At 41.2% G+C, this 27,487-nt stretch overlaps 1 protein-coding gene across 4 annotated transcripts; it reads right to left on the bottom strand.

Moving 5' to 3' along the window:
* On the bottom strand, positions 1–26,398 carry C1H12orf75 (chromosome 1 C12orf75 homolog). 4 transcript variants are annotated; one of them, XM_040560059.1, is made up of 6 exons: positions 26,266–26,398; positions 19,018–19,042; positions 12,752–12,787; positions 11,621–11,700; positions 10,779–10,814; positions 1–9,432 (listed from the first exon to the last, which is right to left on the bottom strand). In XM_040560059.1, the coding sequence occupies exons 1-6, from the start codon at positions 26,306–26,308 to the stop codon at positions 9,401–9,403; spliced, it is 252 nt and encodes an 83-aa protein (XP_040415993.1). In that variant the 5' UTR covers positions 26,309–26,398; the 3' UTR covers positions 1–9,400. The 4 variants fall into 4 exon arrangements, with proteins under 4 accessions (XP_040415993.1, XP_040415983.1, XP_040416010.1 ...); XM_040560049.1 differs by having other exon boundaries at positions 1–9,435; XM_040560076.1 differs by having other exon boundaries at positions 10,779–10,819; positions 26,266–26,397.
* Between the last annotated feature and the right edge of the window lie 1,089 nt (positions 26,399–27,487).

Consider the following 27,487-nt stretch of genomic DNA (forward strand, 5'->3'; position numbering starts at 1 on the left):
GAGATTAAAAAAATGACATTTTTATTGTCTAACTTGTGTAGGCATTACAAGAAAGATTATTCCTGGGAAACAAACGGGTCCAAAGCAATGATACAATGAATAAACAAAGATTTGCCAAATTTTGATGGAAAATATTCATACGTATCTACTTAGGTTAGTCTATTTTAGCATGTATCCTGTGAAAAAAAATAGAACGTGATTATTTTTTTTTTTAATTTTTTAACGTATCATGATGCATCAGGATGTATCAGGAAGCCTAATTTTGGCATTCTTTAATTTTTTGAATGTTTGTTGAGGGAGAGGATGAACAAGATTGAGTGAATCTTTTGATCTTATTTATAGTTTAGAAGTGCTCAGAGTGCACTGAAAACACACCAGGATGCAAACATTTATTTTAAACTCTCTTGCTTTAAAGACTTTACAGAGCACCCAGAAATGGCTGATTGCCTCTTTTATTGCAGAATCACAGTAGCATCTGTAGAGAGGCTAGAACAGGGCTATAACAAGTCACCTTGAAACTGGACAATAGCACAGATTTCATCATAGGAAAAAAAAAAAAAAAAACAACAACAAAAAAACTGAGAGACATATTTTATGGCTTTCATGAGAATCTGAAGTAGCCCAGAGCCAGTATTTTTAGGCTCTAGTGTCTTTCATATTTGACCTACAAGCTCCATAAGAAGCAAAGTTATTTAAAATTATTTGATTTTTAAACAATGTCCATGAACTATAACTTTGCCACAAGCAGTGACAAAGTGACAAGCAGTACAGTTTACACTGTCATTGCTAAATATTTTGCAGAATGAGACAACTTGCCATTTTAATACCAGCATCTGAGTCCATACATTAAAACTAAACCTTATAGTGAAAAATAAACAACCACAAGCTGTGGAAGGGATTAATTAATTACAGCAATTTCCCAGAAATCAGAATAATATACATAGAGTAACTCTTTTCAAAATTTTAAATAAGTATTTTGGAACAGGTAAACTTTAGCTGCTACAATTATATGTATGGGTACTGTAAAATTGAAATTTAAGACATTTATATCTTTTAAGGAAAGAAACAAATGAATGTTACAGAAACGAGGACAACAGAGGTATAGCAAGACTCCTTCGAAAGGATTCCTCCCTCATGCATTTTTAGGACTTTTGAATAAGCCTTTGGGATTCTCTTTGTTCAGAACATTTTTTCTGTACAGTTCTGCCAGAGGGTTCAGACTTCAGGGAATCAGCGTTTCCATACAGGTCTGTAGGATTCTTTCCCACGAAAGACATTTGAAAAAACTGATCTCCAGCGAGACCAACAAATTTGCTGTCTTTGAACAAAGGTGTTTCTTAAGGCCAGGCACAGTTTGCTGACCTACTTTGGACAAGGATTTATTCTGACATCCCAGGCTACAGCCTGCCCCCTCTGACGCTGCCAGGAGAGCTCGAAGCTCAGCTGCCGATGGGGCTGTGATTAATTTGATTGTCACCAGCACGGCTCTGAACGTAAGGCTTGCTCAGGAGGCACATAAAAGGAAACTCAGTGCAGTCACTTGGGCTTTGCTGCTAAGAGAGCAAGGAAAGCAGACAAACAAATCCCAACGCTATTTAAGACTTGAGCCAGCTGACGACAAGGCCAGCCCCTCCAGCACAGCAGGGCTCTTTGCACTGGTCTTCTGTCACTGGGGGGATATGGCCTGGTACAACCCACCTGGGGATAGTATACAGTTCATCCTTCAGTGGGTGTGACACCACCATATCTTAGCCATAGTGCAAAGAAGACAGTAGGATCACCAGGAGTATGTCATGGAGGTGTCCTTCTGCCCCACCAACCTAACAGCTGGCTATTTCAAACTACTTCGACTATTTATACTGGTAGACACCACAAAGGTGCACTGCAGAGCCACATGACAAAACCAGCATGATGAAAAGTGGAAGTTTTCAGACTGTGGTGAGCTATACTCTCTGCACATCAGACTTACCCTGTGATCTAGGCCAAAAAAAATAAATCTCTGGGGGTCAAATGGTCAGCCACAGTCAACTGGAAGTAATTTCCCGTACAAGCTACGGAGGTCTGCAGGTGAAATTATATGAGACTGCAACTACTTGGAGGCAACTGCAATGATAGTACACGAGAGACCACTATAATTTGCAATGTCTAATACAGGCCTTTATGATAGTGAATCACAGGACTTGATTCTTATCATCTTGCACTTTTTGTCAACGTGTCAAGCCTCTTCAAAGAGATTGTGCAATGTTGCAGTCATCTTCTCACCTAATTTCCTACTACTGTTTACTCTTGTTTTGCACATCACTGCTCAAACTGGAATGCGATGGAAATACTTTCCCATCATTTTGTGCATTCCAACTTTACAGCACAAAACTGCTTGTCCAAAGACACAGCTTAAGGAGATATGCTGGGGGTAAGATGAAGTTTCAAGACCCTGTACTGAGGAACAAATGACTCCCAAAACCATGCCAGTCCAAATCCCAAGATGATATATGTGCAGTAAAAGCTCCACTTAGAGAACAACCAAACATTATCTATGTTTTACCTAAAGCTGAAAAAAATAGTTGAGTAGTGAAGTGTTCAGGGTAAAATGTTCTCCAGTGGCACCTACTTGCAGTGCTCATCTGAGTAAAGGTGTAAACCCAGCTGTTCGGGTAAAACTTGGTCTGTGGCAGAGTTTTATGCCAGAGGCTGTGTTCAAGATTACAAAATAAATAAATAAATAAATAAAGGGGGGGGAGGAGGATAGTGCAAGAGGCTTGGAAAATTACTACAGATTACAAATTCTTATAACAAAGATATCATAAATATTTTTTAACATGGATTATTTCAGCCAAAGTGAAAAAAGAAGAAAAAAAAAAGATTAAAAAAAAAAAAAAAAGATAAAAATGAAGGAATAAGATCATGTTTTAATAAAATACCTGAAAGGAGGAGATATGATTAGACTAGTCTAATCTAATCTAATTCATTGCGGTGGGGGGAGTATATTCATTTGAAGTGTAAAAACATATATGTCTCTATGATAGAATTAGTCAATACCATTTACATTTTTTTCCTGTATCTCTGAATGAGGATTGTCTGCAATTGTGAAGGATGAGTTGCTTGTTTACCTTACTGGTTCAGATGAGAAATTGTCTTCCTCTTGAAATTTGAAGGAAAAAATATAATGCTGCTCTTGGCAAGTTATTGTCATAAATCAAAAATTATTTTCCAATTAGAGTTTTTCAAGGTTATTTTCACTGGAAATCTTGGGTTTCTCAATAAGTAATTGTTATGCAAACAATGATGTTTTGAACAAAGACTCTAACAGTGCTGGGCAAGTACTCCAACTCTTATTCATTCTATTAAACCGAATTTAGAATTTATACAAAATCCATCTCCCCTGGCTGGCACAGTTTCCTTACTACAAATTAATTTCCTGCCAAAAATGGTTTCCTTTTATCTGATGATCCAAAGCAGTTCCTTTGATAGAACGGTAAAAGAATTTAATCATTTATTTATTAAACTAACCCACAATTTGGAAGAGGAAGAAGAAGTAAGCAACTGGTTTCTTGCAAGTGTTCGAAGATGAAGTACCTCATTATAATAACCAGATACTTGGAGTTTGCTCAAGTTAATACCATTTAAACATTAAGATCTAATTAAATCTTCTAATTTTATAGAAATTTTTTGGCTGATTTCCCAAAAGTATGTAAGGCTCCTATGGAAAACCAGGTAGTGGGAATCCTTCCAAATTTTTTTCTTACTGTAATAACATTTTGGGAACACAAACCTAGCTGGCAGAAGATATTCACAGCTCAAAGTCATGGTCAGTGTCCAATAATACATAACCATAAATATGATAATAGATTGAAGCTGAAAGGTGTGCGTTACCTCTCAGATTTTATTTATTTATGAATGTGGTGCTATGTTTGTGTTCTGTCAAGTAGAGTTTGGTAGTGACACAACATGGACTCTCTCCAAAACTTGAATATCTCTTTAGCTCCAATAAAGTCTTACATTTTCCTCCAGTCTGGTATCCCCCACAAAACAGTTATTGAAAATGACCTGTCTCCAATTAACATGTTGCTCTGAATCATAGTCTCACAGTAAGAACCCAATGAGCTTAGCTTTTATAGAGCTGAAGCCATCCTGCAGACAACACTGAGATTTGGCAAATAAAACATGGGCGATGATGGCTAAGGGTGGAATTTAGTTTTTCACATTACTGCCCTCTCCTTTAACACTGGAATCAAAGACCAGAAACAGAACTCTCTAAGTGGGCTGCTAATTCCCAGAACATTGATAAGGGTGCTGTGATCCAAACTAATCACTTGCATAGTGATCCATTGGTTATGAGACATGTAAAATACATGTCATAACTGAGCCAAAGCTTTGTTTCTAACTCTGCTTTGTTTTTCAGATTAAGCTCTTGTTTCTTTTCTGCATGTTCTATAATCTATTATTGTACTGTGCCTGTTAATGATTTTTACGTCTTGTGTATTTTCTCAGCCTACTAAGTTGTTTTTCAAACATGGTGTAAACTTCCAAAGCAACTAGAAGCTCAGGTCTGCATAGAGAGATGTAAGCAAAGGGAACACAGTTTGAAAGAGAAGGTAGGATATTTATATATCCTAGTACAACACAAAAGGACATATAAGGTTCATGGACTTATTATGCTGGGCATTAAAAAAAAAAAAAAAAAGAGCGAGAGAGAGAGAAAGAGAGAGAGAGATTTGTTTCCCAAAAGGTTCACAATCTCAGACTTCTGGGAGTTGGAATGGGAATGAACCAGTAGGCCAATCCACATTTATCTTCAGCTTAAAATGACTTGGCAGTAGTCTACTTCTTGCTATATTTTCAACAGATGAGAATCACAGAGAACCGGAGCAGATACTTAATTAAACTATTTCCTTTTTTACGTCATTTTCAGTTCCTAACCTCCTTCTGCATCTATCTTTACTGCATAATAATATAATCCTCTTCCTCCCATGGACTTCTTCCTTTCTGGCACACTAAATCCATTTCACGCATGCTCCATCCCATGGTATCTTTCTCATTCTTTTCTCAGTACAGTTAAGCTAATGAGACTTGGTTTAAGAAATTTCACTGTGCTTCATGGAATGATCAGTTTCACAGGCAGGGTCCTATCTTCACCTATAGGCACTTTCTCATGATCAGGTTAAGTGCTCATGTATATATGAGTTCCTACAGCGTGGGTGACAGCCATTCTAAACACTCACAGGCAGGTTTCTGCTGTCTGGTAAATATTCCTATGTTTGAAAACTCTAACATTACAGCAAAAATTGCCAGATCGTGTAAAATGAAATTGCTCTTATTATGATTAATCTAAGTTCTCTGCACGTTTGGTGTTAAAACAAAAGTTGAATCATTTAGCCCAGCCTCAAAAGATTTCCTGCAATACCGGCACACCATTGCTTTGTGGAAAGTTTACAGAGCCATTATTTTCTTGGTATGTTTCTAAATGCATTGCAAAACAAAAATACTCCACAAATCACCCTCCTCCAGCATGTTCTCCACAAAGCCAATTCACCTGAAGTGCTCAAATTGCTGTCAATAGGAAGTGATGATGATGTACTGCAAAACTCCAAGGAACTATAAGCAGATAAGAGCTTCTTTAGTGGGTACAGGCAATAGAGGAACTGTAGTAGCAGTCTGTAATAATTGTCACTTCTGATCACCATGGGAACAAAACAGAGGGCTACTTTGCAGAAAACAGATCTGTAGTGACTCACCAACTGCTTAGGAAGCATGATTATTGAGAATCACTAGACTTGTGTGGGTGAAAGAGAACAATATGCTAGTGAGTTACTAAAAAAACTAATGCCATTTCAACCATAATCTGATACAGCACAGACTCCTTTGCTAGAGATGTAGGATGAAATCAAGTAAATTAGTACTTCGTGTTTGCGTTCATTAGAGACAAACTTCAACTTTACGTTCTTCTGCAGCTTCGGCCTTGTGTTGACTCTGTTATGAGAGGATTTCACTCCTAGTGAATAAATCCTGAGTTCTATGTAATGTTTTACACTGGGCTTTACCAGGTTGTCTGCAACCCTCTTAGTGATGGATCTAATGCTTGAGCAATACAGAAGTTTAAAGCCATGTCACATCCTCTGAACTACACTGCAACATGGATGGCACACACAAGATGGACAGCATCTCCACCTGGACTACCCAGATACTGAGAAGCTGAGTCCTTACAGCTAAGCCCCAGGTCCTGCATTAAGAAGAAAACAAAATAAATAAACTGTCTCATCAGTGTAATTCAAAGGAACAGATGTCTTCTAGGTGGAATAGTTTGCACAACAAGACCAAAATTTCCATCCAGTAAGAATCTGAACTGTTTTTAAGCTAATCACAAACTAGTTTCAATCCTATGCTTTGGTGGCATAGAATTTTTCAAGATTTAATTGTCTGAGCTGAGCTATGTGACTTCAAGCATAGTATTTCCAAGCTGTCAATCCCAAATTGGAGCATATGAGATTATAAAGCCTGAATCCACTGTCTTTGCTAAAGTATTTCCAGAGTGAAAAGATACTTTCTCAGCTTTGGCTAGAGAAAGAGTGACAACTGCAAAGGAAATAGTATCACAGCCCCAACATTTAAATGTCCCTTCTTAACAAATGGCAATTCAAGACACTGACAAAAAACAAAGTATATTCCTCAATAATAGCTCTGCCATTCAATGGCTTCTTGTGTTCTGTTTGCATTCTCACATTGAACCATCACTGAGTGCCTAAATATCTTCCAAGGATGCCATCAAATACACAGCTGTCAGCTGGCATATAGGGTTTCTTTTATGTTCCTCCTCCTAACAGAAATATCCATAGATCGTACGTTTTGAAAGAGTTTACTCATTTCTCCATGAAATGTCATGTGCTCTTATTAATAAAGGCTTAAGAAATGCTAGAGGCTCACCATAGAGGAATTTTTTATGAACAGAAAATCAGTTCCCTAAGTGGAGTTTGGCCAAGACAGAATACATTATCCTGTCATACAGTTTCTAGAACTCCAGGTCCTTGAGAAAACAAAAGACAAGAGCCTGCAAATTTAAGACAAGGCCATGGCCCTAGCTCTTCAGTCCGATGAGTACAGCCCTGCATGGCATAAATGAATGCAGATCTATTGCAGAGGCTCCAGCCCATGATACTGAAACACTTGACAGTTGATCAGTAAGTTTTTGAGATGAAAAGATGCAGAGGAACAAAAATATTAAGAAAGAAACCACCATACCTCCCACACATTCAGGGGATGAATCATTAAGAAGCCAATTCTGTAATTTGCTCCTCGTTTCTCTGCAACTCTGCACAGGAAAAATTAGGTGATGATGTAAAACAAGAAAAAGTACTTTGCAACTGTCCCAACACTAACTCCTAGGAGCTATTCATTAAAGATCACCACTTACTTTCCTCAGCCCACACACGGGGTTCAGATGTCAACAGTAGAACAAGTGCTATTTGAATTTAGCCCAGTCCCTCTTTTTGATGATTCTTCCCAGAAAGCAAAGGATAGAAGTGGACATAAGTGGGGAGATTAGTAGTGTCTATCATCGTCATTTTGAGCACTAGCTGAACTATGATGTATCTATCTTAGGACAACTGCTTTTTCGTGTTTTGCTTTTTCTTTTGGGAAAGGCAAACATGGTTAGGTCAGACATGGGCCTTACTGATTTCTGCTAAATAAATTTGTGCTGTTCAAACCATCTGTGGAACATGTAATGTGGAAACTATATCCTTATGCTATCGTAAGCAGGTGGGAAGAAAACCTACGTGTTTATTACTCAGTGCTGTTTGAGTTCTCATCAATTTGACTTGTAAGAACAAGAGTCTTCAAGTGTAATTTACAGACATTCATTCATACTGAGATATTTAATCTGCAAGTTAATTTCATCTTGGTTCTAGGTTGAAGGGGTCAAGTATGAGCTGCGTATTTGTCTTTAGGAGCTGGAGACTTGAAAGTGTTGATAGGCAAGAAGCAGAGTTCTGGAGAACAGCAGTAAATATTGCCACAAACACTTAAAAAGAGGGCAAGCACAGAGTACCTTTAAGTACTTCTTTTCACAAACCTCACACCATATAAACTACCACATATTTTAAAGCTAGATGTGCAAGCTACTGGAAATCACGGCCATTTGTTGTTTGTCTTAATAGATATTGGTGAAATGGGCAGGAATTTTAGGGTTCTCAGTGTTTCACTTCTTCATGTCTAAATTTTGCTTTTTCTTTTAATTTTAAGAGTGGTCACTGATCTACTGTAAAACATGAATATGGATATTTTTTTTAAGTGTATAACATCATGGCCTATTAAAAAGTTTGACTAAAGAATTATGTAAAATGCTTTAACAATTTAAATACTTGTTCAGCTATATGGAAATGTACGATCTATTTTATGTTTAGTGAGGAACCTGCAGTTGTTATAAATGTAATGAATTTTAAAGTGTCCCATCCATTACTTAATACAACAATTTGCTGAAGTAATAACCACACTCATTCTGTTACAATTTTCCATATTTGAGATGCTAGGAGATAAGTCAGGAACACAAAACTCAAACAGGGATCAAAACTCCCCTACATTTCAAGAGGACACCACACTGGAGTTTAGTTCAGTTATCTCTGACAATACCATCACTTCATCCTTATGCAAGGAAATGTTTCTGTAATATCACATAGAACGGAAGACAACATAATAGTTTGTTTCATTAGTATTTTTTTCCACGTAATGCTTTATAAAAGAGATAAAGCTGAAGAAAATAAAAACAGACATACATATTATGACGAAATACACTGTCCTTATTTAAATAAATTTCCTTGAGCATTATCTTTTTAAAAGGTGAAAATTAAACACTAATATTAATTTCACTGTATAAAAGTGATGGTAGCAATTATAAAGAGCCCGATGGTCTTACGCTTATTTCATTCTAAAGTTTTCACAGCAAAAATAGTAAAATTTGCAATATTACCAAAAAGATGCAAACCTTTCAAATATATTACTCTGAAGTAAATTAACAATAAATTTATAGGAACCTACCATAGGAACTATTAAGTGGACAGGAGTAATGATTTTCTATATAAAATCTATCAAAAATTGTTGGAGAAAATATACGAAGCGTAGCTGATAGCTGATGAAATCTGCAATATGGCCACAGAGAAATAAGTTGCAGATCATCAAAGTTAGCTCTTGTGCAGAAACATCCACCATGAGTTCCTTAATTTCATTTTCACTGGAGAACAGCAGGAGGTTTCCATAATGCAACCATCATAGCAAACTGATTCAATGTTGTACTTTAAGCTTTACCCGTAGTTGGAACTTGCAACAGTTTAGATTTTTTGGTGCTCTGATCTGTTTTGCTCTCTGGAAGGCTATGTAAATATAAAAATCTTCAGCAGAAAGACAACTCTCGCTAAAGCACTGGCAAATGGTCTTTGCAGAAGACTGCTAAAAAAAAAAAAAAAAGAAAAAAGGATGAACAGATTTAGCTGAACTGGTAAAGCTATACAGTAACTCTACACATAAAGCATGAAATAGGTTTGTGGTAGAAGCTGATATTTGTGGCATATGCCCTCCAGACACACAAGCACATAAACTCTTGGAATTCACAAGCCCCTTTGCAGGTTTAAAGGTGTTCATCTGTGCAAAGCTTTTGCAGCCTGAATCAGCAGCCACTCCCTGATCTTACAGCAATGAAGTCAAAATGCACTTTCAACTATTTTGAATAGAAAGAAAAAAAAAAAAGTCAAGAAATCAATTCCACCCAGCCTCAGGCATTCAATTAAAGCACCTAAACAATTAATTCAGACTCCAGTCATCGACCATGAATGGAAAGCTTCAACCCCAAGAAAGTGCCTCGGCCTTGCTCAGATCAAGGGTGCCAGTGTTCCCAGCTCAGACATCTCAGCTGGGTTACTGAAATTAGGTGTGATGACCAACTGCATGTCTCCCTGTATATGAGTGCTCCTAGCAGAGCCCAGGGAGCTTTCACCATTCCCATGACTAAAAGCAACAAGTATAGCCATGTTCTGCTCTGCTGGCCCTGCATCCAGCACCGAGACCAGCCAGAACTGCTTCTGGTTCTTCATCTAAATTAGGAAACGTTTTTTCTTTCTATGGAAAGCGTTGGCAGCTTTATAATTCCCCCTCCCTAACAGCTAAACACTTGCCAATGTTTGTTCAGTTCACATTCTGAATGGAAGATCAGATTGTTTTGTTTTTCTCAGGCACGAAGAAAAAAAAACATTTTAATTAATTATTTGAAACTTTTATTCAGAAACAGAGCCTATCAATTTTCCCTGTCCTGTCGTAACCAGCAGAGAATGAAGCACTACAGATTCTCTCATAACTGGAAGAAAGCTCCAGTGTGTCACATCGTGGGTGCCTCTCTTTGTTCATCAGAGTGGCCCCAAAATGGAGTATTCTGACTGCAAACTCTTTGTTCCTGGGAAAAGTTTTTTCTCCAGGGACGCTTGTCTCAGTACTGCTGCAGGACCAGCTGTGGTGTGGTTGAACGTGAGCACAAGGACATCTGATTTTTACTCATTCCCAAATGAGGTTATATGGAGCTCCCTTGCTTCACACTTCTCATGGAGAAGGTGACTTTACCCACTGTCTGATTTCTGTCTGCAGCACTAACACCCTGGTTTGGCCTTCAGAAGAGTTACGCTGCCGCTGAGAACACCACCAGGCGATTCCCAGACCACCCCACATCTCAGAGAGTATCACCACCTGGTTTCTTTCCAACTAATACATCCCAAAGACATAATGTTAATTAAGCCATACCATACCTCCAGCTGTTTGGATCTTGCTGTGTTTATTTCCTTCTAATCTTAATCAGAAAAGAAAAGGTAAAGATGGTTAAAACATCATAACATATAACCAATTTAGAACACGATTTAACAAAGCATGCGACAGAGGTACTACTGTTCCAAAGACAAATACTATTATTATGGTAACTAGTGTTATTTTTCTTCATTGTTTTGTTTTGCAGCACATTTTGGAAGCTCCACTCAATGACTTAGCTCTGTGGTGTACGTAAGTGACAGCAGCATTTTGTTGTATTAAATCTGAAAAATATTACACGATTTCATAAATATGTTTATGACTTGTCTTTAAGTACCTATAAACCGAATGTTTTTCCCACTGTTTAAAAACATAACATGGAAAAGAAACAGTTTGCACTGGGTTTCATATAAGAACAGAAATAAACCTGAAAGCAAGCACTTACTAACTGTTATTACTGGAATTCACCACAATGCAAGTAAACACCTTCAAATCTAAAAATACTGCCAAGGCCCTGAAAGTGCATATATCATAGCCTCTTAATCTTAACAGGGTTTTGTTTTCCTTGAATTCTCACACCACTCAGAGCATGAAGAAGCTGTTCAAAAGACAATGTACTACCCTGGCAGCATCTGCTCTATGATCCTTTGACAAAAGTAGGTGTGTTAGAACTTAAATAAATGGGAGCAATCACTTTGACAATTATAAATAGCCTCACAGCCTCAAGAAGGACCAAGGCTGGTCAGTCTGTCTGAAGTAATCATTGATTTTTAAAGGATAAATACATCTTGCTAGATAAAATTAAACTGAGAAAGCAGGAGAAATACAATACACAACCTTCCGATACCTTTCGGTGCAGCTTTTGTCTGACTGGATACCATGGCAGCCGCATCTGATGGCAGACCAACATACACACCACCGTAGTTCCTGATTTGAGGAAAAAAAATTAAGAAACAACACAGTTTAATTGGAACACTTCTTCCTATAACATCAGTGTCATGCAATGACATTACAAAAACCATGCACGGTCAGAGAGGATGCACCTCTGCACAAGCATCCTTAGAAGAGCCCTCCTTTCCCACAGCTATGGGGAGAAAAAAACTCCTGAGGCTGGCTGTTACCCACAAGTGGGACCTAAGGCTGTGAAATGAGTATTTCATTCAAGTTCCTATTATTTTTCATTAAATTCCACCTGTCTTGGGACAACAAACCCCACCTGCACAGTTTTTCCTAGACACCAATTTCCAGCAGACTGTCAGTCTGATAGCAGAGCCCCAATGCTGAGACCACTGAAGCAAGTCTCTTCAGACTATGCACACCAATTAAACAACACTTCCACCCTCCCTCATTAATAAATAGGATCTGCATCTCCCTCCTTAGAGCCACATGTGGAGAAGACCGTTAGTAGAAAGAAACATAATAGTATTTGGTATTTTCACGGCCCAACCTTCTCCCTCTCATACGCTTACAGAGTGTACTTTCTGGCTCTGAGACCTGTATAAAAAGCAGGGACTGACACAAGGGGGTGGAAAGTGGGGTACTTAAAAATTTCTGCCATGCCTGGAGGTAGCTGCTCTGACCCATTAACTACTAAATGAATCACATCCCTGGGGCTCTGAGTTGATTTCTTATGTGTTTGATGATGGAGTCACACTTCCTTCAATTTCTAGCCCAGCGGAGATCTCCCACAGGTGCTAATGCCACCTGTGGCAGGGCTGGTGGGAAGGCAGAGGTCACTGGACATTATGGACCAGATCATCTACAACTGTGAGATAATGTGTTTGTCTTATTGCAAAGCTCCCTCCCCCAACACACTAACAGGGTGGAGCACTATCATCTATTTGGGGTTCTACCTGAGATTTCCTACTCTTTTCTTTGCTCTGATGACATTGGTGGGGCTTAGGAGGAAAAGGAGGATGTACAGCCAGCAGCAAAACTTAGCGTAGTCGATTCCAAATTAAGCCAGTACAGGACCTACCTCCTTTTGTCATCATCTGATACAGATTCTTCTGCTCTGTAACACCAAAAGATATAGAGCACATTAGCATACAGCTTCTTTCAGATATTCTGTCACCATCTGGGTAGATTCAGGGGCAAAGGAAGAAGGGGATTATTAGTGATCCCAGCTTAATTCAGATCATCCACATTTCAATAAAGCATTCACAAAGGAAAAAAAAAAAAAGTGACAATTTTCCAATCTATTGTATGGAAGAAAGAAAAGGATTGAGAACAGATGCAGCTTACTTTCCACAGCACCCTCCAGTGATGCCTGAAAGTAGGCTTGGGAGCTGAAAGCTGGTAGATTAGCATCTTTCCTGAGTGAAAGGATGTTGTTCCCAACATTGTTCCACGTATAACAGGAACATAAAGGCTCCATGCATAACAGAAACAAGCCTTGGCTGTTCTTCCACCAATAGAGGACTGGAAGGGACTGGCCATCCATTCTGGCATGGGAATGAGGATGAAGAAAGAGAAACTTTCACAGCAGCTGTGCCAAAATGTGCTACAGAACCTCTATGTTAAGTGAGGTACTGCTACTACTGAAGTCAGAGTTGTTTGCAAATCAAACTGTTACTAATCCTTCATAAAGGACAATTACTTCTCTTCTACCCTTAGATTAAAATGAATAGGGAGTCACTAAGGTTTGACTTCCCCTGCTTGAAATACTGTCCAGTGTAGCTGAACCAGGACAGGGCATAAAGTAATCAGCACTGATATGAAGGCACATGTGGTAAAAAGATAAAAATGGTATTGTTACTACTCGTGGGTATAATGCCTGTGCTGTGCTCTCGGTCTGTGCCCCAGCATCAGCCCTCACCCAAACCACTCACCCGCCTTTGATTAAATATTTGGACTTTGAGCTCTGCTGCATGCATGGCTGGGTATGGATCAGGGCAGCTGCTGCACGTTAGCTTGACTTGCAACCTATCAACCTAGCAATAAAAATAGAGGCAAAGTAACTTGAGTGCTGTCAAATCCACGGACATCCTGCACTCCTCCTCTACAGCGGGGGGTAATGGTGACACCTGCCCAACCTTACCACAGCTGCGGCCGCAGCAGAGGAAGGCTGCAAACAGGGAAGGGAGCACCATGACACAAGGAGGGCTCTGCTGTGCAAATGCTCGTGCACAGGTTGTTCACCTGGATACTGTCACCTGGATATCCCCAGCTAGGGACCAACTGCCTGAACTATGTGGGCAATGAAAAGATGCTCCCCATCATCAGCTGAGCCATGAATTTCTGGTTTGCTCCCCATGCAACAAAACTGAGAGCTGGCCTTTACCCAGCCTTAGGGCTAAATCTATAGTGTAGCTGTGAAAGGTTTTTCTGAACTATGACATTGAACAATAACGTATGACATTTCTTATAGTAATTTATTTGTTCTGAAAGGTATGTGTGCCTACTGTTTAATAATCGGGACTGTATGCCATTACTGACCCCTGAAGTCAAGGGGGCTTTTGCCCAAAGTGTTGAGAGCTGGTAGCAAGACACAACCTTAAATGCAGGGAGATGGCTCTTAGACCTCAATCAGCACTCTCCTGGGCAGATAGCAAGCACCTTAAAAATACTGCTACAAATTGGAGATAATTTCACACATCATCTTTCTAAGCAGCAGAACATTATAAACTATCCTTTATGCATCAGCACAGCAGATATGGTTATACCAGTCCTTTAACAGCAGAGGTTTGCAGTAAATCTAAGAACACTGCGTTTTCCTAAAGGATATTCACACAGGACATACCACTGCCTGGGGTGAGCCTCCTTGTCTGCTGTCTTTGCTTGCGTCTTATCACTCAAGAGGCACTGAGCAATAAACTCCTTATTCTCTGGTCTTCCTGCCACTCCTGTTTGGAGGAGCAAGTGCCACCTCAGAAGGCATTGCCCATCCCCTCTGCCACCATGTAGCCTCAGTCACTCAGCCGTCTTGTACGCAGCAGGAGAGAAAAAATGTAGAGACCCCTTTCCTTGAGGGCTGCAAAGATGCTTTATCCTAGTATGGGCCAGTTGCAGCAGAAGAAATAGGAAAGAATGTGTATATCAATGGGTAGGAATGAGATGTATATTTTTAGTAAAAAAAATAATAAAAAAATGACAGCACTTTAAGAAAGGGACCTTGGGTGACAGAAGATCACAAACAATCATTTCTGTTGAACCAACCAAACGTGTCACAGGATTGATTTTCTCATACAACTGGAAATATTTTCTATAATCCAGGTTAACCATTATCCAGAGAAAAGAATCCTTTAAAAGCACTGACAACTTCATGAACAGTTCAAAGCCACTAAAATGGAGTTGTAAGAATAATAATCAATATTGTCCAACAGGAAATTAATGTCAATGTTTAAAAAAGCCTCTACTAGGCAACAGGACTATTTTGTTCTGTTCTAGCAATGTTCTGTAACGGGGCATCACTGGGCCATTACTGTCATTCTCTCACCAAAACAGATTATCCAGGTCTATCATTAAGCAGGCTAGGTTTTTTTTAAACATTTTGCTTTCCTCCTTTCCTCTTAATAGCTACAAATCAAAGTCTAATTTTACAATCCCTTTTCCCTTAAATGCTCAATAGCAAATAGTCTGGGATTGAGCAGGCCACAGCTCTTGGGCTGAGTTACGACTGGGTGCAATTGGTCATATTACTGCTGGGAGAGAAGGAGGGAACAGAGAGGAGGAATGTGGAAGCGTGAGAGGAAAAGAACGAAAAATTCTGGTGGTGACGTTGAAGGAAGAAGCCATTTTCCATCTTTCTGAGGACTCATTTCTAAGTAACAGGGGAAAGAGAGCTGCTCCAATGTATACATTACACATTTTTGCGCATGTCTTGCCTTCACACACTGTGGTCTGTAGTTTAAGGCACCATTTCGAGAAGTGCCCACTGATTTAACATGTTCAAATTTCGAAGTGCCAGCTGAGGCAGATGGACCACTGCTGCTTCTGTGCTCACACTGCGTGAACAGAGGTGGCCCCGGGGAGCTGCACTGCAACGGTGACACTTGACTGTGTGGAAATGAGAATGGAAGGAAGCTCCTTTGGTTTGGGCAGTGCTCTGATTGCCACGTCTCCCAGACTCAGAGAGGATGAAGGAGTTCAGCACAACCTCTCTTTCTCTCTCCCACGACCTGTCCCTCTAATGAGTCTCTAGTTTCCTCTTATCTTAGGGAAGAAAGCACAAAATATAAATTTTAAATATCTCTCTTTGCATCAAAGAGCCTCCACTTACAGTGTTCTCCAGGAACAGCAAGCTATGATAAGCCTTTCTGCCCCAGGAATGGATGGCAAAAGGAACTAAACAGGCTGGACCAGACAGCCTGATGTGCTTTGCACTGATCTGCTGCAGTGTCACTGCATCTGCTCTCAGATGCTGTTGACATCTACTGCAAAGGAACTGAGATCACATTTTTCAGCAGGTGGCGTAGGTGGAGTCCTGTAGCTGGTAGGCAGATTTAACAGCAAATCCCTATAACAGCATCTATTTTCAGCTAGAAATGTTTCTTTTGGTAAGGATTTGTCTGTCCCAGGAGGGCTCCAGTCACCCTCTGAAGTTTGAAAAATATTCTTAGTTCTCCAGCTGTCAGTTTTTACATCCATCAGTCCTATGCCCATTTGATGGCAAAAAAGCTGCCATTTTTCACATAATCTTTTAAATATCAAATGACAGGCATTCACATTAATTCACTCCATCCACATTTCTCTTATCTCAGTTTTTATGACTTTGTTCGTGTTGAACTCTGGCATTATACAGGCTCTTTCTAGCAGTACTCAGTAGTCCCACCAGAAATAATTCATTAAACTTTGCACAAGCAACAGATTTCGTCACCTTAGTTTCACAGTCTTTCTTGGGACCAAGGGACTGTCATTTGTATTTGATGGATTTCTTCCCAATATTTTGAAACAGTTTTGAATTGTGTCCTTTCCTTCCTACTGCTATTAATCTTCTTCCGAACCCAGGCACATTCTGAATACAATAGGCATTGCATTAGTCTGTAGTATATACTTTACCCCTCTTATATCCAAACTTTCCCAGTTATCACAATGTACTTGTTTTAGTACGTCAGTTGGCTGAAGCTGGGTGACAGGTTTTTGAGGGCTGGAGTGTACAGGAAGAGATCACATTCCCAGATCATACGCCCTTTTTGTTGTTGCGCAGACCTCAACCTCAGAGCACTTTGCATAGGAAGACCATACCACCGTCGCCAGTTTACTAGTGGAGCAACTCAAGTCTCAGAGGGCAAAAAAGCTTCTCTGTGGTTACCTGGGAGGGCTCTGAGCAGGATCCAGTCCTCCCTCAATCCACCTGGCTCCTGGAGTTGCAATGAATCGCCATCAGGAAACAAGAAATCCTTTGAATTAAAATAACTGGATCCTGTACTGAAGAGTATGATGCAAGTGAGCACACAATCGCTTTTCTCAACCACAGCCGATATGACTAAAATAGCTTTTTTCTGGTATTTTACTTCCTTTGAAAAAATCTGCTGCTAAATATTAGGATGATTGATCTAGGGCTTTTCTGGTCATCACTGCAGTTTCTCCCTCATTAGAAACACGGATCTGTTAGTGTCTGACTAGAAGGCTCAATCATGCTATTACTCACACGGGTTGTTCGGCTGGCTCCACTGTACTTATCAGAATGAGTAATGGTTCCAGGACTGACCCCTTCCCCTTGTTGAAGTCTGCACTAGCAATTAGTTTTTTCTAAGCTATCTTGATACTTTTCTGAAACATGATCGAGGATCTATCACTAATAAGTAGTATTTTCCCAGCTTAAGTCTTGAAGTCCCAGCCCTACAAGCATTTATGCACACAAAAACACAGATCTACATGTGCTGACACATTCAGGCACAGAAACATGCCTACTACATTCTTAATTGAACAGTGCTTGTGATTTTGAAGTTTAAAATTACCAAAGAGCAAAGAAACAAATGCAGTTCTAAGTCAGTCACTTAAATTATCTCAATTGCCTGGACAATATAAGAAGACCCTAATATAAATTGAAAATGGTGGTTTTGTTTATCTAAGAGTACTGAGGGCATGGGTGCTGCAGACTATATCAAGAGGAGGTTCCTCATAAGCTTGCCTTCTGTAATTTATTTATTGTCTGAGACTGCAAATCCAGAAAACAGATTACATGGGTAATAGATCTCAAGAGTATCTGTGACAACAGGACTCATCTGCCAAGCAAGACCTGTCTTTAGTTCTCAGCCACGCTCTGTAATAGCAAGGACAAGCCTGTCGTTATGCTCTTCTCTCCCCACGTTTATCTGACTTGGCAGCCCTTATTTCTGCTCCAGGATTCTTCCGACTAATTAAGAGTAGTTATTTTAAATGAAGTAAATAAAACTGAAGAACAGCCTTATTGCATAATATGAAAATATTTACCCAGTCCCTCAGGCTCAAACTCTAGTGGCAAATAACAATTATATGAAAAAGAAGGCAAGACCTCAGGATGACTTCTTTAATGTTTCCTTTGATAGGGAAATAGATTTATAGCTGAATAAAGCTGCTCCTGCAAATTTTTGCATCAGCAAATGAAAAATGGGTTGACAAAGGCTGATCTTTTGTTCCTGTTTTTCTGTAAACCACAAGTTGGTGAGAGACAGCAGGACAACAGAGGTTCAGGCCTTCCACGTTTGGAGAAAAACAGGATGGGTAGGGCTGCCCAGTGCTCCTCAGCATCAAAGATAAGGGACAGAAAAAGGAGCTGATAGATATTATCTTCAATGTGGAAAAGGTAAAGGTCATAACCTTCACTAGCTAAAGATGTCATCTGCAGCTAAATAGAGAAGGTTGGTGTTTTCTAAAGGAAGTCTGGATGGGTTACCAGGTCTCTGGCAAAGAGGGGAGTTTTGCTTGAGAGGCTCATTAAGTCTCTCACAGGGCATGGTGGAAATTTATGTGGTCACTTCATACAATAGCATGCTCTTTGGAGAAAGCTGTACTGGTATATGACAGGGAAGAACAGTCTGAAGTAAACATGACCACCTCTGGAAGACAACTCTCTCAGAGGCTAAGAAAAGAGATTTCTGCTAGAGAAATAAAAGGGGAAGGAATCTGCAGAATAATAAACAAGACGTGAGGTTGTTTTGAGGAGATGAAAGCTGTCACTAAAGACAATAAGCATCTGGTGCTGTTGATTGCATATCAGGAGCCAGATGAATCATTACAATGACTAAATCCAGTATAAGGCTAGTAGGACTGAAGATAAGTCCATGGTTACATGTTTGAAAAGGTAGCACAAGTACTTACACATCTTTAGTAGTCCCTGTGGCACCTAGAATGGAAAAAAAAAGTGTATGTTTACAAGATAATGGCATAATCCTGAAACAAACTGATAGTACAGTAAACGTTTTTCTGCCTTTCTGTCCTAAACTTCTTTACATGCGCTGTAAAAGAGGCAGATATAGCAACAGGCATCTTCTACTGTCAGAGAACAGATTTCTCATGATTATCTAGTTTATTCTTAATGACTATCTGTATTAGCCCTTAAGTCTCATACTTAGACCTGGGCCAGATTCTCAGAGAGTGAAATGATGGTGCAGTGGACCAGTGCCCAGCTGCAGTCACTCAGGATGAGAGCAACATAACATTCATCTTCCTGATTTTTTTTTATGCTTCACTTTGCTCAGTCCTCTGGTGGTTTTGTCTGTTACAAACTGGCTGCAGCTAACCAAGCAGTTACTCCCAAATGCCTGTTAATTTTGTGCACATGCCATTTGATCCAGTTGTAGATTTGGCACTACGTGTGTAAACGCTGCTCCATTCTTCCTGTCAGATAAACAATGTTTTATAAAACAACTAGACAGAAATAATATAAACATTGGGACACCATCCATCCAAAGCCCCAAACATCTAAATAGATCAACCACCCCTTAATTCATCTTGCTATTTAACAAAAAAAGCAAAAAGACAAAAGCTACATCTAGGCTGCCTGATTTCAGTGATTGATTTTTTGGTGATTCAGATGCTTCTTGCTGGGAGAGGAACATGCACTCAAGTACGAACTCCTTCCTGTTCCTCCCAAGTTATTAATGACACGTTGCTATTGCTGGTATGTCGTTCAGCTGAGTAACCAGCAAATTATCCCTTCTATTAATTACACAGGCTAGGGTAGACATTAGAGAACCTTTCACTTCTCTTCTTCCCTTTCCTCTCAGTATTTAGCTGGAAGAGACTATCTGAGCTCACTCTGAAGAAACTACAGTTGCCAATCTAGAAGATTTTTATGGGTTTAGAGGTATTTTTTTTCCAGCCATGGCATTTCATTTCTTGGAAAACTTTATTTTTGCTGCTGAAAAATATCCTTGAAGAGCAAACATCCTTCATTGCACTCTGATGTATGAGAATATGCCTTCCCTGACATGATTTTAAACCCAGGGAGGAAGAGACAGTCCTGCAAGGCCCTTCAGCAGTACCTACCTGAATGGACAGCTTGAATGGCAGGAAACTTCTCTTTATAGCTAACTCTTGAGTGTAATTTCATTCCCGGTTCCTATTACTTGACCATCCCTCCTTTTCCCAGCAACAACAGACTCATCTCATATGACCATACACATTTCTTTTGTTGGCATTGATTCCAGAGTCAGCAAAATCTCAGTAGAGCTATATGTATCAAAGGTACTCTTCATTAAGCTGGAAGCACTATGCATGATAAACTCAGGCCTGAGCTCTCACACTTCATTCTACCAGACAGCCTTCTGAGAATTTTTGGCTCTAGAGGCACATCTACATGGTACTATCTATAAACCCTCCAAATTAATTGTGACCAGATCGGCGGTTTGCATTGCAAACCTCAATCTCAGCTGACGTGGGAAGATGTCTTCTGCTACCCAGGCTAGTTTGTTCAGAGTTAGCTCAGCTATGTATCTTCAGGGCACCACCCTGCGCATCCAGACAAAGCCCAGCCATCAGCAGCAGCTCACATGTTGAAAAGTCTAGACCCGTTGCTGTAGCTAGCAGGATTTATTATTATTTTTTTTCAGAAGAAACCATTCTTGTGTTCTGCATCAGAACCACAACTTTCTCATTTTCTCACCTCAACCTAAGCTCACTGCAAACAAACCCGATTTCTCCAAAAAGGTTCAGAGCCCTTTGTGAGGCCTCTGCTGAGCCTTTGTTGAGTCTGAGCCAGGGCTCTCAGCACTTTGGGTCTTGGTTTAAAAATTTTATAACACCTTTTGTGCAGGAAGTATACCAAAAGTGTTTGATAAGCAAACTGAAACCTTAACTGGGCAGAAAGAACTGCATGTCTACAGGACAGCTGCAATTCTGTATGGAGATAGTCAGGTTTCAGTCAATTGCCAAACACACTTCAATGCCATGCCCACGTTCAGTGCAGTACCCATGTGCTAAGTGTGCTGCCCACAGCAAACTGCAGTACTCTGCACAGGAACAAGCTCTGGACACAGGGCTGCACTCATCCTAAGACGTCTACCTGGCAGGCAGACCTTACGAGCACTCTGGGACAGGAGCTGTCTCTCAGACCGATCAGCTTGGTCTTCATGTAGAGCCATGTGGCTGTGAATGTGTTTGAGAACAGAGGTGTGCCCCTAGCACTCCCACTTTGCAGCACTCGTTTCCTTTGACATTAGGGGGGTGTACCACAGCAGAAATTCATTGCAACTTTTTGAAATGCACCTCACAAAGAAACACAATGAACTAAGCATGATGAAAACAAAATCACTTTTTAAAAGATCATTTTTATTGGCTTGTTTCCTATTGTTTTTATAAGCACAAAGAATTAGGTTATCCTCACTTCCATTGATGGGATTCCATCGCGCTTTCAGTAGTGTTATTTCTCACTTTCACTAGCAAAAGTGAAACAAGAACTTAGTCCAAATTCAGTTGGGTTCCACTGAAGTGTCTGATATAGACCTGAAAGTGGTTCAAGTTCACAAAGCAGTTTTCTTGCTGGAAGTGCTATGAGCTTGGGAATGAACATTACCTCAGCCCATAACTATCTCTACGTAAAAACTAATAAGATTTCTTCATTAGGGAGAATACCCCTTACATACAGCTTTTTATTTTGTAATGGATCCAATAACATCACAGTTTATACAGACTCGTGTTTGTTTTTAAAGTCCAGCCCACTCACCCTCACTGCTGTTACTTCACTGATATGTTTCTCTAACTCTTCCATGTTTAGTAACCAAGACATTATTTTATAGCTTCTCAAGTTCCTCCTGCCAGAAGTTCAGCAAAAGTACCTTGCTTACTACCAGTTCCCAAACAGTGCATAGCTATTTCACAGCTGCAAAACTTAGTGCTCTTGTAGTCATGATGTTATAAAAATACGACTTGAAAAAGGCTTTTTTGAAAGGCTATTCATTTTTCCAACTACATCAGTTTGGTCTAAAAAAAGGTAGCACTTGACCCAACAAACCTTGTCTAATAGATTCCTGCTGGTTTGGGCCCCCCAAGGCTGTTTTTGCAATGCGGCTAATGGGTAAGCTCTAAGTAGAGGCAATAGCAGTGAAGAGAGCTGAACCCTCTCTGGTATCCTGCTGGGAAGGCTTGGAACCTGAGGAATTGCAACAGGCACCGCATTTCTTCCCTGGCAGAACTCTAAATGATATAGCTGAACTCTGTAGACTGCCTAGCCTTATTCCACCCACTTCTCTAGGAACTTCCCAAGCCTGTCTAATCACAGACATAGACTGGGGGTAGCAAGAATAATAACAAATAAAGAAGTACTGAGTTGACCCCTCTGCTTATACATCTACCAGTAAGACCATGGGTGCATTTTAGCACTTCACAGCTGCAGGAAGAGGAGGAGGAATACAGCCTGCAGAATAAACGTGGCACATTCAGACATTTATCACTCTCAACACGAGTGATTACAGGAGAAAAACATTCTGTCTAGAATGGTGGAGCTGGGATCCCTCACAAAACATAACGTTAAAACAGTCACAAAAGAAGAAGGACAAATATATATCATCGCAAAGCATCTTCCATTCAGTGAGAGGGGGTCTGCACTTTCAAAACAAAAGCTCTTGTTACTTGTATCCCTGCAGAATTTCAGTAATTGCAGGACAAATGCAAAAATGTTTGAGAGAAACTGATAGTCACAAAGTATATTGCTCTATACTGAGGCATGCATCATGAGCAAATGTGGAAGACAAAAAAAAAAAAAATCAGAAAAACAGAAGAAGGATGAGAGGCAACCACTTACATGAATAAAAACATGGATGCAAAAAATGCCAACATCTGGCTTTAGAGCAGACTATGAATGATTTTCCTATTAATTTCTAATGAACATTTTCATACAATATTTTCTTGCAAATACTCCAAATGGTAATAAAAATCAAATTTAAAAAAAAAAAAATACATGTACACGTATACAACACAAGATTACAAACGAGTTTTCTATTGTTTTTTCCCTTCTCATTGGCTCCAAAAACCACCAACATGGAACCAAATCCTAACTTCAATGGAGTTATGCGAGATCTAACTCAGTGTAACTGAGGGTAGAATTAAATCAATGTACCTGAAATCAATTACTTCAACTCATCAGTTGGCAATTTGGTACACAGACATGACCTGATCAAACATTAATTTCAAAAATTGCTTTAAATAGAATGGCAGAGGGGTTTCCTGGGTATTCCACCAATCTGAATTTAGTAAGTCTGTATAAACTTGGTGTGAAAGTTCTCCTTCATTGTAATTTGGCAGTATTTTAAGCTTCCCACAGAGTAACAGTTTGTCTGTATATTTAAATCAAGGCTAGACTGCCAGCCTCCACTGAGTACCATAATTTAAGGTGCTGTCATTGCTACTACAATTGATATAGAAAGAAGGAGGCAGTTAAAAAATTGTTAGTGAAGCAACACTAGAATGAAGGGAAATGCCTTAGCCCAGAAAAGAAGGAAATTAATGTGTAAGGGCATGTTTTTTTTAAAGACCGAAAAAGAAGAGCTCCTTTGGAGTTTCTGAAACATCAGGAAATAACATGAAAGAAGGATATATGAGACAACAAAACATCAGGAAAATAGCAATTTGCTAACGAAATTGTTATGTGCTAATAAAAACTTTAATGGGATTTTTTCAAATAAATGTAATCCATAGCTAACATTTAAAACAGCTGGTGGTTATAAGAAGGATGTGTTTGCATCAGTTTGCTCAGATAACACAAGTCACTGTTTCTCAGCTGAAGAGCCTTTAGGCCTCAAATCCTTTTGTCTGATGCTCTGGAAGGAAAAGCTGGGCTCTGTCAATTATATTGGTATTCTGGAGTGCTGCGCCACAGACAGAAATGCTATTCTAGATCATGTCTATTAGTTTAGGTCTTGCAGACCATAGGGCTGATAGCTCCTCTGATGTCAGTCCAGCCATGCAACAGAAGATAATATCATTAGCTGAACTATCATTATATACGTGTCTGTTTAGGAAAAATCTCGTCAGGCTAAAACAGAAATTTTACCAGAGGAAGAAAATGGGGAGTAGCATAACCCATGTCTACTCTGTTCTGTGAAGTATGCTATAATATTATCCTTAGTCATATAATATGACAGAGAGTGTTACAGGTTAATTATATGTTATGCACCTCCAGCTTTGACATTACTGACTGTAGAATAGTCATAACTTCACCATTGAAGACGTAGTCATGCTGTGCAAGCCACAAAACTAATTTGTATTCATGCTGTACTCATGTCTTTTGGTAAGACGTTGAGAACTAGACTTTTCTTTAAAGCTCTAGAATTTAGATTAAAAATGATACATCTTCTCCTTCCCCTACATAAAATTACTTTAGTTTTACAGACACGCTATGTAAGGACTGCTAAACTGAAGAAAAAAATAACTAGTAGATGGTAAACTTAATTCTACTACCAGATGTTGGTGACTGTAACACCACAGACTGCACAGCCATTCCTGACTTACCCTGGTGAAACTGGGAGCAGACCTGGACCTCTCAGAGCTATACTTGCTTTGGAAAGGTCTATCAGTGTAACAGTAATAATTACAGTATACTGAATGTGGATTTTACACAACATTGTTATTTTAGCCTATGCTAAACTACTGGAGACCTGTGGACTATTTCTAAAGAGTATGCAAGAGGTTGCCATGAAATACAAGCTGAAGTATTTTGTGAGTAACAGCACAGGCAAGAAAAATTACCAAAGGCGCTGTACTTTCACTGAAAATCTTTTAAGAAGCCAACACCTGTTGAAAATAACTGCCTTTAAAGCAACTGTAGACATGTTTATTTAAACCAACAAACTTTTAGCTCAGAGTAACTCACTAAACACCACCACAGTCAGAGTTAGCCTATTCAGCATTCACCTGTTGGTGCCCTGTTAGGAGTGCTATGCGGTGGCTGGGCCAACGGTGCCGGAGACGCTATCACAAAGTGACTAATAACCAGCCCAAAATGAGTATTTTCCTCTGAGCTGCTCTGACAGTTGCTGTGGTGCTTTTACCCAGCAAACAAACGCGGGATGTGAACAAGCATCGTCCCAGCTATGAAGCTACAGCGGACGAGCTGGGAAACAACTTCCAGTCATGGCAATGCAGGAACCAACTAGCAGGAGAGAAGTAACACGTTTGCAAACGTGACAGCCCTGACAAGAGTGCTGGAAGGTCAAGCCTCAAGAGAGGCTTCCGATACATACATGATACCTCATTTATAAGCATTTAACAGCAACCAAGTAAACAATAACAGCAGAAAAGCTTCCCCCTGTGAGCACAAAGCGTGGGGTTCAGGGAGAACAGCAGCACACCACACAAGCCTACAACTTGCAGGAGTCACTGCCGCTCATGCTCAGAGACGCGTCGGTGCCACACATCGGCCCTACCATCACCCAAGGCACACCACAGCTCTGTCAAAGCAAGTCAACGCGGCAAGAGCCTGAGACCCAGCAGGTCTCCCTGGCCTGGCCGCTATTTGGCTGTGCATTGTCAGGAGGTTACGGATTTAATAAATAGAGCTGAGAGACTTAAGGCAGGAATTTAATTAGGCAGCACTGTTTGCCAGGTGCAGTCAGGATGAAAAACGAGTTATAAATGCTCGTATTTGTAATTATACAGTATATGCCCACTATTATTTCCATACATTCTCCCTTCTGCGGGGGCAGGACGAAGAGCCGCGCCGCCTGCCCAGCTCTCCCTTCCCTTTTAGACGGGGGGGAAGGAGCAGGGTCGACCGGAGGGCCCGGCCAGGGGCACCCACACCCCGACGTGCACAAAACCTCGGGCTCGCCACGTCCTCGGGCGGGCAGAGGGGGCACGAAGCCACTTCCCAAGGGGCCCAAGTGGCTTCACAGGGAGCCAAAGGGGGACAGGGCTGGCACCCCCGGATCCTCACGGTCGCGGCGCTGACCCTAAAACCCGCGGTGCCCTCGGCGGGGCACACCGCCCCCATCCCCGAGGGGAGGCGGATGGCGGCCGGCAGAGCAGGATGCTCCCGGCCGGGGCAGCCCCCACCCCACAGCCGGCTTGGGGGGCGCCTTCCCCGCCCGCTCGCCCGGCCCCGGCCCCCCGACCCCCGCGCCGCCCCCCTACCTCGCCCGCCCGCGCCGCCGGCCGTGGAGTTGCCGCAGCCCATGGGCGCCGCCCGGAGCGGTGCGGAGCGGAGCGGTGCGGAGCTGAGCGGCGACGGGAGGCAGCCGGCGGCGGGCGGAGCCGGGGGGGAGATAAAACCGCGGGGACCCCTCCTCCTCCTCCTCCTCTCCTCCCCTCCTCCTCCTCCTCCTCCTCCTCCTCCTACTCTCCCCACCCATCGCCCGGGAAACAGCCGGCCCCTGCGCCGCGCATCCCCGAGGAAATCCCTCTCGCACCTCGCCGGCCGGCCCCGCGTCCCCCCGAGGCTCCTAAGCCCCGGTGCGGTTCCCCACAAGGGTGCGGGGACCCCGAGGGCTCCCCCCACGCGTGCCCCGAGCGGGGGCTCAGCGACGGCCGCCCCTGGGACCCCCGGGTGGGCCCGGTGCAGCCACGGGCCGGGGGGGCCGAGACCCCACTGCCCTCGGGGGGCAACTTCACGCAGGTGTCCGCCGGTTCCTCTCGGTGCTCCTCGTGGAATCACAGAATCATTGAGGTTGGAAGAGACCTTCAAGATCATCTGGTCTTCCTACAGAAACGCCCCGCTGACCCCAGAGACCCACCGGGTTGGTAGAGCTACGGATTCACTTTTACCGATTCATGCCAAGAGCACTGAGAAGATGAGTTTGCAAAGTCTGCAAGCAAGCTTTTTTATTTAAAATGCACATTGTTCCTCCCAAAGAATTGGAAGTTTCTTCTAATCCGGACCTTTCTTCCGCACAGAGCACTAAAATATTTCCAAGCCTTGCTCAGGTACTCTTGCTCAGGATTTCCAAATGACCAGAGAGCCAATGGATACAACCACAAATACTCTAGCTAGATAGACATGACTGCTGCAATAAATGTGTTTAAGGACATAGAAAAAAAAAAACTCTTAGGAGTGCCATATCAACGCCACAAGCATCACAAATTCCTAATGACTGATAACTGTCTTTACTACATGAGAATCAGATAGCAAACATTGCTTTATCTTTCAGTCTGTTCAGAGCAGAGAAAGAAAGACATCGCAATTTTCTTTTGTATTTCCCAACAAGCACATTAAGAACAAGCAGCTCCATACACAACAGAGTCAATAATGTCGAGTCTCCTACAGATTTATGCCCTGGGGTCTCTTCATGAGCTCCCTCATGTCTACCCAGCAGTGAGCACACCTTGGAGCAGGGTGGGCATTTTTAAGTTCTCCCTC

This window comes from Cygnus olor, chromosome 1 (genome assembly GCF_009769625.2).
Source record: "Cygnus olor isolate bCygOlo1 chromosome 1, bCygOlo1.pri.v2, whole genome shotgun sequence".
NCBI lineage: Eukaryota > Metazoa > Chordata > Aves > Anseriformes > Anatidae > Cygnus > Cygnus olor.